This window comes from Aegilops tauschii, chromosome 5 (assembly GCF_002575655.3).
Source record: "Aegilops tauschii subsp. strangulata cultivar AL8/78 chromosome 5, Aet v6.0, whole genome shotgun sequence".
NCBI lineage: Eukaryota > Viridiplantae > Streptophyta > Magnoliopsida > Poales > Poaceae > Aegilops > Aegilops tauschii.
Genome location: NC_053039.3, coordinates 31145668 through 31157430, shown reverse-complemented (window position 1 = coordinate 31157430; position 11763 = coordinate 31145668). Strand labels below are relative to the sequence as shown.

The window sequence follows — 11763 nt, the reverse complement described above, 5'->3', positions numbered from 1 at the left end:
AGCGCCATGGGAGGATGAGTAAGAACAAAAAAATTGGGAGGGGAGGAGGAGTGGCGCTTCGGGCAAAGTTGACGTGCGGGAGAGGAGTGCAAGAAATAAGGAAGGAGATCAGGTGGAAGAACCAATTGATCCAGTTATTCAGTTAAGAAAGCACTTACCTTTTTTCTCCATCTAGTAGCATTTCATCCAGTTTAAATATACATACGTTGAAGTTTTCAGTTCATCAAGAAGTTGACATTCAGGCCACTCATAAAAATATATACTCCCGGCGATGGTGACGGCGTGGTTCACTATTTTCAGGAATTCAGTTTTGAGTGAACTTTTGCTTCGCACTTGAGCTGACGCTGGCTCCATGTTTGATTGTTTCTAACATGGGATAATGTCATGTGATGTGACAGATTTGTCGATGCAAGTTTATATTTTACCGAGTACACTCAAGCCATCATTATTATTGAGTACATTAATTTTTGCAATATCACAACGATAAGGAAACAATACTACACACATCCATCGACCACTCTTAACCATCTGTCCGCCCTAACGATGCAGTCAAAATAAGCAAATATTGCGCGCAAAAGCCCTACGTGCCTAGGCATGGCAGTGGGTGTTGCTCAAGCTCAAGCTGTTGGGTAGAAGGGCGAGGTGGCGAGGCCGCAGGTGCCCATGGGCCAGTAGACGTCCTTGGCGAGGTAGATGTATCCCTGTTCGCCCCAGTCGTTGCTCCACGAGTTCTTGGCTATCCAAAACTTCTCACCGAACTGCTCGCAGTAGCCGACGATGGTGACGGCGTGGTTCACCCTCCCGGCCTCGGCAGAGCAGGGGCCTTTGTAGATGCCGCCCGAGTAGAACTGGAAGTCCCACGCGCTGGCGTCGATGTACACCGTCACGGGCTGTTGCGCCACGGCCAGCGCCAGCTGCCGCTCGTCGTTGGGTGGCACGGACTTGAACCCCTTGACAGATGCCTGGTGGTCAAACAGCAGCTTGTCCACCTCACAGCTGCCGGAATAGCCGCTGTACGGGTACCTCTCCTCCGACGTGATGCCGCCATGAGAGGCCACGAGGCCCAGCGCGGTGTCGGAGCGGCCGCCGCTGCAGCCGCTGCTGCTGGTGTCGCAGTCCACAAGCTGCTGCTCCGACAGCGACACCAGCTCGCCGGTCCTGATCTTGTTCATGCCCTCGATGGCCGCCACCGCCGCGAATGCCCAGCATGACACTGTCACCATGTATCACATGTGCCCATTATACCGAGCTAAAAGAATGGACTGATCAACATTTGTATACCAAAAAAATATAGCGTGCGTAGCTTACAGCAAGAGCCCTGAAACTTGACACCGGTGACGGCGCCATGGGAGCGCCAGTCGACGCAGCACGACTTCCGGGAGTCCTCATAGGGGAGGTAGGTGGGAGCTTCTGGGATGAAGCCAGTGTTGTTGGACCCAGTGAACTGCTCGACGACCTCGCTGGGGTTGAGGTCGCCGAACCTGTTCATGCCGACGGTGACCGTGGTGATGGTCTGGGGCCCGAACCCGCCGACAACGGCATTGACCGTGGTCTGGCTGGCGAAAGCGCCGATGGAGTTGGTGTTCTGCTTGAAGATCTGGTACCGCTTCTCCTTCTCCTCGGGACCAGAGTAGCGCTTCGAGTACTTGGTCATCCACCTGGACCACTTGGCCCTCATCTCGGACTCTGGCAGCTCCCACGGCGGCGTCTTGGCCGCTGTTAGTGATGCCTGCAGAAGGCATGCCATGCCCAAGAGTAGGACAAGGCAAGGCATGGAGGAAGCCATGTTGTGGTTGTTTAACTTGGGCTGTGTGGAAATGCATGCACCGGAGCTAATGTTTATATAGGCGCCTTGGAGATCTATGCGTGGTCATGCACGTCATGAGTTGTTGGCGCATGATGCGCATGATACAAAATTGTGCAAGACTTTGGTTCATGAAGGTGTCTGATGAGTTTCTTGGTGAATTGGTCGACAGTAAGGACTCAGTCGGATGGTTCAATTAACTAGCTAGAAACTCGATAAAGATTTAGGGATTTCACTACAAATCGAACCTCAGGTTTTTTTAGCATGACAAAACGATTGCTTTTTATGACAAATTTAGTTGTCGCGAGGATGGCAATTTCGTTCAGCAAGCACGGCAAATCCTTGTCATGCTAATTTTTTTAATCTTATAACCAAACACCGAAAACTCATGAAAGTAAATTTGCTTCTATCTCATTAAACTAGGTACCTTAGTTCAGAAAATTCTGTCATTCCCAAACATCTAGATGACCCAAGCTGCAAGAATGATTATCTCCATGAAGAAAAGAACCTCTAATTTCTTCTTCAAGTCAGGAAACGCTTGATTCCTGCCTCTTTGAGGGCAAGCAAAAATTTCATCATTAATTAATTTCTCAGAAAAAGGGTAAATCCAATAAAGATGATGAAGAGTCTCCACTTGAGTACAACACCGGGCCAGGGCAGCACAACTATAATCTTGCAATACAAAATTCTTTCCATGCAGCAGATTTCCTCTATTGAATTTATCATTAAGAACTGGCAAGAAGAAGGCTTAATGCTTGGCCTGGCATGAACTTCCCTAAATCTATAGTGGGGAGATGTTGGCTGGTAAGCAATCACAACTTTCTATACTACTTTAGCTCCACGTGTCCAAGGAGATTTTGTTTTCCTGGCCATGGAGGGTGGCACATATTTCTTCCACTTGGATAAATTACTAAATTACTAGAAGGCATGTAAAGACAAGGGCAAATGGAAAAGGTTGTAAAGACTGTTTGTGAAGAACTTTCTCTCCTTGGCAAAGGAGATGAGGTGAGGCAACTTGAAATGGAGCACTCATCAAATCACTAGTCTACCCACAACAGAATACTTTTACCATCTCCCGAATTCCATGGACTTATAAGCATCCAATAGCTTGAGGTTAGCCTTACAACAAAAAGATCCTTCCATATGATTTCCAGGAACAATGTCATTGTTGTACTAAGAATTTTTGACTGATGAAGCTATGTATCTAGGGTAGGGTCATAGGCCTGACCTATACACCCTTCCTAAGACGTCACCCATGGGGCGGAGCTACAGGGTGGTCAGGGTGGGCCGCGGCCCACCCTGGGATTTTGACCCGGCCTATATACCTATACCTATAGAGATGGGCCAGAGAAGAAAAAAACGGCCCAGCAACTTAACCTAGAACGAAAAACACCTCTCGCTCGTAGCGACACCAGGTACGCGCGCGAGACCCTCTGTCCGATACCCAGCCGCCGGCCGCCCCGTCCCCGCCTGCATCGCCTGTGGCCGCCCTTGCCGGCCGCTTAGCAGCCATGAGGCTCCTCCGCTCCTGCCTCCCCGTTGCGCATTCGGCCTGCCAATCGCTCGGCGCGAGCCGCACCACCATCCCAGGCCGTGATCCTGCCCTGTCCCAGCCGCCTGGTGCCCCTGCAAGCCGGCTGCAGCCGCCTAGTCCGCACTACTGCACTTGGCTCGGCCTGATTTGAGGTGCCGTTCATCCACTCCCCAATTCCCCAATCTTTTACTTAGGGTTTGCTTGCTATTTTTTTGTGTTGTGCACTGGACAGTACGAATACACAAACTGATGAAGATGAACCGATGAACAAACACCTAATTAAGCATATTATTTCTATTCAGTTGTGTCATTATGAATTTATGATTGACAGCGAGTAAATTCTTATTGCAGAATTATTGAAGAATGAAGAGGACCGGAGATATTGCAGAATTTCTTCACCAACATGTTTCAGTCAAGAGCAAGTTGAGAAATAAGTTGGATGATACTCTTTTGGATGATTGCCTTGTTACATTATTGAGATGGATTCTTTTTTCTGAGGTAAATGATAATGATATATTGGATACATTCATGGCTATGTAAAAGCGTAGGCCGGAAAATAGTCTTCTTTCACTTCTCAATGTAAATACTATGTACTATCTAAGCTTCTTTTATGCAAAATTGACACTTGAATGAGAATTTTAATGTGTTTATAAGACAATATTGATCTATTTATGTGATATTTGCAATTAGTTAAAATGTTTACATGTCATAGTTGTTCTAAAAAAATTGTTTTTTTGAAGGCGGACCACCCTGCTGTCAAATGCTAGCTCCGCCACTGCGTCACCCTAAAGTCAGAAGCATTCAAGGGATAGCAACATCCACTCGACCAGAAGCATTCCACTCGGAAGAATCAATGTCACTCGACCGAAAGAGAAATCACTCGACGGACAGAAGATCTAAAGCCACTCTGCACAGCAACGGTCGGACGTTTACTCCATAGACTTAATGGTCATTTATGTCACTTTATTATTGGCCTTACTGGAAACGCCCCATCTTTATGTACCTTAAACCCTGTGTAACTAAGGGCGGGGGGGGGGGGGGGGGGGGGGGGCTGGCGAACTCTATATAAGCCACCCCCTCCTCAGGGACAAGGGTTCGTACCCCTTGTAACTCTACACACATATAATCCAGTCGACCGCCTCCTGGCCCGAGACGTAGGGCTATTACTTCCACCGTGAAGGGCCTGAACTCGTAAATCTTGTGTGTACAACTTCGCCATAGCTGGGATCTTGCCTCCTCATACCTACCCCCATTCTACTGTCAGCCTTAGAACCACGACACTGACCAACATGAACCCAGGGATATCAAACATGTTAAAGCACTTGCGCAAATTCATAACCAGCAAAGCTTTGTTTTGAACACTTTTTTGGATGGAACGCAGCTTGGCTGCCTTCATTGTGATTACTAGAGATAAAGGGTTACAGGATGAGTAAAAGGAAATTAAGAATGAGATGGGGTGGGGGTATAGATGACCTGTCGATGTCGCCACTTCCTCCTCTGCAACACTGCCTAAGGCTGCAGTGGACGCAGTTAATGCATTGGCAGCAGTGATGGTTCCCACGTCCACACTTTCAAATGTCAGAGATACTCAGAGTGACAAAGGTAGCGACAAAGCGGAGACGGCGCATGCTAATAAAGCGGCGCGTAAGAAGGAAACAATGAGTTGTTATCGATGTGGTGAGCCAGGTCACTTCGTGATTGATTTCACGGCAGTCCTGTGTGACATTTGTCTCAAACCTGGGCACTCATCTGATAACTGTCCTTTGCTTTCAGTTCCTAAGCCTATGGTGACTATATATGGTGTTTGCAATAATAAAATTATGTTCTTTGAGACTCCATGCATGGTCTCGGTGACCTCTCGTCCGGAGGGTTCGACGTTCGGTCTAGTGAAAGTGACTAAGGGGACACTGACAGAGGAGCAGGTGGCTCGGGAGCTCAAACGACTGGTTTCGGAGTCCTTCCATTGCTCTCCTGTTTCTGTGAATGATCAGGTATACAGAGTAGAGTTTCCCAGGAGGGAGGATCTTGATCGGTTGTTGAAGTTTGGGTTCAGTAGGGTGACTGGTAGCAAGTGTGTTCTTGAGTTTGATGAATGCAAAAAACCAGAGCCGACGGGATCACAATTAGAGCGCATAAGGGTCAGATTGTCAGGTGTACCAGAGGAACTGCTTAATGACTTCATCATTGTCTGGAGTCTCGGGTCGTTGCTGGGTAAAACTGAGAAAGTTGACATGCCTTTCACCCGTATGCATGGCGCTGCGAGGATGCTTGTTAGTGATCTGGATTCGGAGTATGTTCCGGACTCTGTTCCATGGGTGTACGATGGAGTGGCTTATGATACCCAGGTTGTGGTTGAGGAGAGTCGTGAGACAGATAATGGGTCTACAAGTAAAGATGTGGACATGACAGACAGGGGTGATGACAACGGTAACAAAGAGACAGATGGGAAGTCTGATGGTTTTGCTGGTCAGAATCTACCGGTGGCCAAGCCCACTCAGCCGGCACAGCCGAGGGCGGATAAGGGGTCGCCCCCCTCATCTACTCCTACAACTTCTTTGCGCTTTGGTTCATTTCAGGCGATGTAAGCACTGAGTCTCTTATGGGGCGACCGGGTGGAGATGGAGATGGAGGATGACAACATTAACACGGATTTGGCAGTTGAGCAGCAGCATCGGGAGCCCATTCAGGGTTCCTCACAGGTGGAGGCGGATGTGGTTCATATTAGGCAGGAGGCCCAAGAGACTACTCCGCCTTCCCCATTATCGCCCACTTTTGGTTCGAGCCCTCAAGAGAGGGGGGAGGGGCGGTCTGTTCAGGCGGCTACATCACCTGTGGGAGAGGGGACGTATATGGTGAGTCGGTCGGATGTGACCCCCCTACCCCACGATCTTCTACACCACGACAGACTAGCACGCCACAGGAGGTGGCATCCCTGTTTGGGACGGAGGGCCGTCTGTCTGACTCCAGTGCACGGACGGACAGGGTGGACGGTGCACTTGAGGGTCAGTCCGAGACAACACTGTCTCCTATGGCTGCAGTCGCTAGGCATATGGCAGGCGGCCAAAGCTCGGGCGGCATGACTACGGAGGAAGTGATTGCTTTCAGTGGGATCCCGGATCCTGCGTCTGAGGACATACACTTTAGTCATCGAATTCAGTCTCAGCGGGATGCCGATGACTTAGAGATGGGTCGAGCAATGATGGCCGCCAAGCTTCAAGATATTGTAGCAAATACAGGTATGTCAGTAATACCAGTTGTTCCATTCTTCACTTTCCCGAACATGAGATTTTAGATAAAACCCACAACCTAGGGATATCGCTTGGTAACAATGGCAAAGAAACCGCCAAATCCATTAATGATTTCTTAGACCTAGAAGCTGACAGAGCCATAGATTTAATCCGAAACATGACAGCAGTCAAACCTTTGAATAATTTTTATATTAATAAGCTTGGGGTTACCACACTAGAGTCCCTATGTGAGGATTTGCCCACGGAGGGCATAGATAATGAGGATGAGGATGTAGTTTCAGAGGGGTATATGGCCCCTCTGCAAACAGATGTCAGTTCTACCATTCCCACTGGTCGTGATGACGCGGAGATGGTGACAGATAAACCAAAAAGTTCTTGGAAGAGGAAGGTTTATCCTACATCGGTAGTGCATAGAAGTGCTAGAGTTAGACAAAAGAAAAGATTCCACGATGATATATGAAAGGGATTTTCTGGAATAGGAGAGGTCTAGCGGACTTGGCTAAAAGGAGATTCCTTAGAGATAGCGCGATAGAGCATAAATTGGATTTTATGGCTCTATTAGAAGCAGGACCAGATAATTATACATCGCAATTCTTAAACACAATTTCAGGCGGGGTTGATTATGACTGGCACGTTTCACCTCCAAGGGGTCGTCCGGTGGGATCCTACTCGGGGTGAAGTGCGAATCTTTTGAAGTGTTGAATGTGGTTTATGGAGACTTTACCGTCAAATTTCGAGTATGGTCGAAACATGATGGGTTCCGATGGGCTTTGGTGGCCGTATATGGGGCGGCTCAGCCAGAGCTCAAACCGGATTTCCTAGCCGATCTGGTGAGAATCTGTGGTGATGAAAACCTTCCAATTTTGGTGGGAGGAGACTTCAATATAATCAAAATATAAGATGAAAAAAATAATGACAATTTCGATGGGAGATAGTCATTCATGTTTAATACGATGATTGAAAGTCTTGACTTGAGGGAGATTGACCTCACTGGAAGACAATTCACGTGGTCTAATTCCTTACATGTGCCTACTTATGAGAAACTAGACCGGTTCTCACAAGTATTGAGTGGGAACAGAAATTCCCATTAGTAACGGTGCATCCCGTGTAGAGAGCTATTTCTGATCATACTCCACTGTTGGTCGATTCTAGGGAAGCGACACATGTGGGTAACAAAAGTCATTTCTCTTTCGAATTAGGATGGTTTGAGAGGGAAGGATTCCTTTAGCTCATTGCAGCCGAATGGGCCAAGGAGACAGGTGGGATAACAAATATCGATGGATGGCAGAACAAAATTAGACACTTGCGCCAATTGTTGAGAGGATGGGCCAAGAATAAGAGTGGTATATATAAAGTAGAAAAGGAGAGATTGTTACAAATTATTAATGAACTTGATTTGAGAGCGGAAACCTCACTTCTTAATATGTTTGACCAGAATATTAAGATTGAGGTGGAGATGAAATTAAAAGCTCTTTTGCGAGAAGAGGAGATGAAATGGGCACTTAGATCGAAGGTATCTAAGATAGTCCAAGGGGATGATAGTACCCAATTATTTCATCGGATAGCCAATGGGGAGAGATAGGAAAAAGAAAATTATTCAACTTGAACAAGATGAGGGTACAATTGTGGGGCACGAGAACCTCAAATTGTACATCTCCAATTATTATAACAGGCTTTTCGGAGCACCGAATGGAAATTATATATCCCTAGACGAGAGTGAGATCGGGGATATACCTCAGCCTAGTTCCGACGAGAATGAGGTGTTGTCTGCTCTTTCACCGAGAAAGAGGTGTTTCATGCAATATCACAAATGAAACATAACAAAGCCCCCAGACCGGATGGGTTCCAGGCAGAATTTATAAGCGGTGTTTGCATTTCATCAAGGGTGATCTTATGCCTTTGTTCCAAGACCTGTTTGATGGTCACTTGGAGTTATTCCACTTAAACTTTAGAACAATAACGTTGTTGCCAAAGAAGGTGGAGGCAATCCGCATTGAGCAATTCAGGCCGATATGTCTTCTCAATGTTAGCTTCAAGATTTTTTACCAAGGTTGGCATGAATAGGTTAACGCGGATAGCTCATTCGGTAGTTTAACCGACCCAATCTGCTTTCATGCCAGGACGACACATCCTTGAAGGGGTAGTCGTACTACATGAAACGCTCCATGAAATCCACACGAAGAAACTTGATGGTGTAATTTTCAAAGTGAATTTCGAGAAAGTGTATGATAATTAAGGTCAAATGGCCCTTCCTCCAGCGAGCCTTACGTATGAAAGGGTTCAATGAGTCTTGGAGATCTCAGGTGGATGCATTCATACAGAAAGTTAGTGTTGGGATAAAAGTAAATGATGACACGGGGCATTATTTTCAGACTCACAAGGGGCTAAGACAGGGAGATTCCATGTCTCCTGTGTTGTTTAACATAGTAGCAGATATGTTAGCGGTCCTTATCGGTCGGGCCAAAGAGAATGGCCAAGTAGGAGGACTAGTCCCCCACCTAGTAGAGGGAGGGGTATCCATTCTACAATACGCTGATGACACCATGATTTTCATGGAACACGACCTCGCGAAGGCTAGGAATATGAAGCTCGTGCGTTGCCTATGGACTAAAAATAAATTTAAACAAAGCGAATTGTTCTGTTTCGGGAGAGCGAAAGATGAACAAGATGAATACAGACAATTATTCGGATGTGAAATGGGTTCCCTACCGTTTAGTTACTTAGGGATTTCTATACATCCACTAGTAGAAAAAGGGTCATTTGTCCCAGTTAGTAATGCCCATTTGTCTCGGTTGGGGAACCGGGACTAAAGGGTCGGTACTAAAGCCCAATACCTTTAGTACCAGTTCTTACACCAACCGGGACAGATGGGCCTCCACGTGGCTGCTGCGGCGAGCCCAGGCAGGAGGGCCTTTTCTCCAGGCAGGAGGAAATTAAGAATGAGATGGGGGTGGGGGTATAGATGACCTGTGGATGTCGCCACTTCCTCCTCTGCAACACTGCCTAAGGCTGCAGTGGACGCAGTTAATGCATTGGCAGCAGTGACGGTTCCCACGTCCACACTTTCAAATGTCAGAGATACTCAGAGTGACAAAGGTAGCGACAAAGCGGAGACGGCGCATGCTAATAAAGCGGCGCGTAAGAAGGAAACAATGAGTTGTTATCGATGTGGTGAGCCAGGTCACTTCGTGATTGATTTCACGGCAGTCCTGTGTGACATTTGTCTCAAACCTGGGCACTCATCTGATAACTGTCCTTTGCTTTCAGTTCCTAAGCCTGTGGTGACTATATATGGTGTTTGCAATAATAAAATTATGTTCTTTGAGACTCCATGCATGGTCTCGGTGACCTCTCGTCCGGAGGGTTCGACGTTCGGTCTAGTGAAAGTGACTAAGGGGACACTGACAGAGGAGCAGGTGGCTCGGGAGCTCAAACGACTGGTTTCGGAGTCCTTCCATTGCTCTCCTGTTTCTGTGAATGATCAGGTATACAGAGTAGAGTTTCCCAGGAGGGAGGATCTTGATCGGTTGTTGAAGTTTGGGTTCAGTAGGGTGACTGGTAGCAAGTGTGTTCTTGAGTTTGATGAATGCAAAAAACCAGAGCCGACGGGATCACAATTAGAGCGCATAAGGGTCAGATTGTCAGGTGTACCAGAGGAACTGCTTAATGACTTCATCATTGTCTGGAGTCTCGGGTCGTTGCTGGGTAAAACTGAGAAAGTTGACATGCCTTTCACCCGTATGCATGGCGCTGCGAGGATGCTTGTTAGTGATCTGGATTCGGAGTATGTTCCGGACTCTGTTCCATGGGTGTACGATGGATTGGCTTATGATACCCAGGTTGTGGTTGAGGAGAGTCGTGAGACAGATAATGGGTCTACAAGTAAAGATGTGGACGTGACAGACAGGGGTGATGACAACGGTAACAAAGAGACAGATGGGAAGTCTGATGGTTTTGCTGGTCAGAATCTACCGGTGGCCAAGCCCACTCAGCCGGCACAGCCGAGGGCGGATAAGGGGTCGCCCCCCTCATCTACTCCTACAACTTCTTTGCGCTTTGGTTCATTTCAGGCGATGTAAGCACTGAGTCGCGTATGGGGCGACCAGGTGGAGATGGAGATGGAGGATGACAACATTAACACGGACTTGGCAGTCGAGCAGCAGCATCGGGAGCCCATTCAGGGTTCCTCACAGGTGGAGGCGGATGTGGTTCATATTAGGCAGGAGGCCCAAGAGACTACTCCGCCTTCCCCATTATCGCCCACTTTTGGTTCGAGCCCTCAAGAGAGGGGGGAGGGGCGGTCTGTTCAGGCGGCTACATTGCCTGTGGGAGAGGGGGCGTATATGGTGAGTCGGTCGGATGTGACCCCCCCCCCTACCCCACGATCTTCTACACCACGACAGACTAGCACGCCACAGGAGGTGGCATCCCTGTTTGGGACGGAGGGCCGTCTGTCTGACTCCAGTGCACGGACGGACAGAGTGGACGGTGCACTTGAGGGTCAGTCCGAGACAACACTGTCTCCTATGGCTGCAGTCGCTAGGCATATGGCAGGCGGCCAAAGCTCGGGCGGCGTGACTACGGAGGAAGTGATTGCTTTCAGTGGGATCCCGGATCCTGCGTCTGAGGACATACACTTTATTCATCGAATTCAGTCTCAGCGGGATGCCGATGACTTAGAGATGGGTCGAGCAATGATGGCCGCCAAGCTTCAAGATATTGTAGCAAATACAGGTATGTCAGTAATACCAGTTGTTCCATTCTTCACTTTCCCGAACATGAGATTTTAGATAAAACCCACAACCTAGGGATATCGCTTGGTAACAATGGCAAAGAAACCGCCAAATCCATTAATGATTTCTTAGACCTAGAAGCTGACAGAGCCATAGATTTAATCCGAAACATGGCAGCAGTCAAACCTTTGAATAATTTTTATATTAATAAGCTTGGGGTTACCACACTAGAGTCCCTATGTGAGGATTTGCCCACGGAGGGCATAGATAATGAGGATGAGGATGTAGTTTCAGAGGGGTATATGGCCCCTCTGCAAACAGATGTCAGTTCTACCATTCCCACTGGTCGTGATGACGCGGAGATGGTGACAGATAAACCAAAAAGTTCTTGGAAGAGGAAGGTTTATCCTACATCGGTAGTGCATAGAAGTGCTAGAGTTAGAC

The 11763-nt window shown here is 47.8% G+C and overlaps 1 protein-coding gene across 1 annotated transcript; it reads right to left on the bottom strand.

Annotated features, from left to right (window-relative positions):
• Positions 1-293: 293 nt before the first annotated feature.
• On the bottom strand, positions 294-1786 carry LOC109768278 (ervatamin-B-like). Its single transcript, XM_020327013.4, has 2 exons — positions 1309-1786; positions 294-1213 (listed from the first exon to the last, which is right to left on the bottom strand). The coding sequence occupies exons 1-2, from the start codon at positions 1784-1786 to the stop codon at positions 618-620; spliced, it is 1074 nt and encodes a 357-aa protein (XP_020182602.1). The 3' UTR covers positions 294-617.
• Positions 1787-11763: the final 9977 nt, after the last annotated feature.

Excerpts from the sequence above, each read along its gene's own strand:
- LOC109768278 (XM_020327013.4), bottom strand. The coding sequence starts at position 1,786 with ATGGCTTCCTCCATGCCTTGCCTTGTCCTACTCTTGGGCATGGCATGC. Across the intron at positions 1,214-1,308 it reads CAAGTTTCAGGGCTCTTGCT|TGTCATGCTGGGCATTCGCG; the intron begins GTAAGCTACGCA and ends ACATGGTGACAG.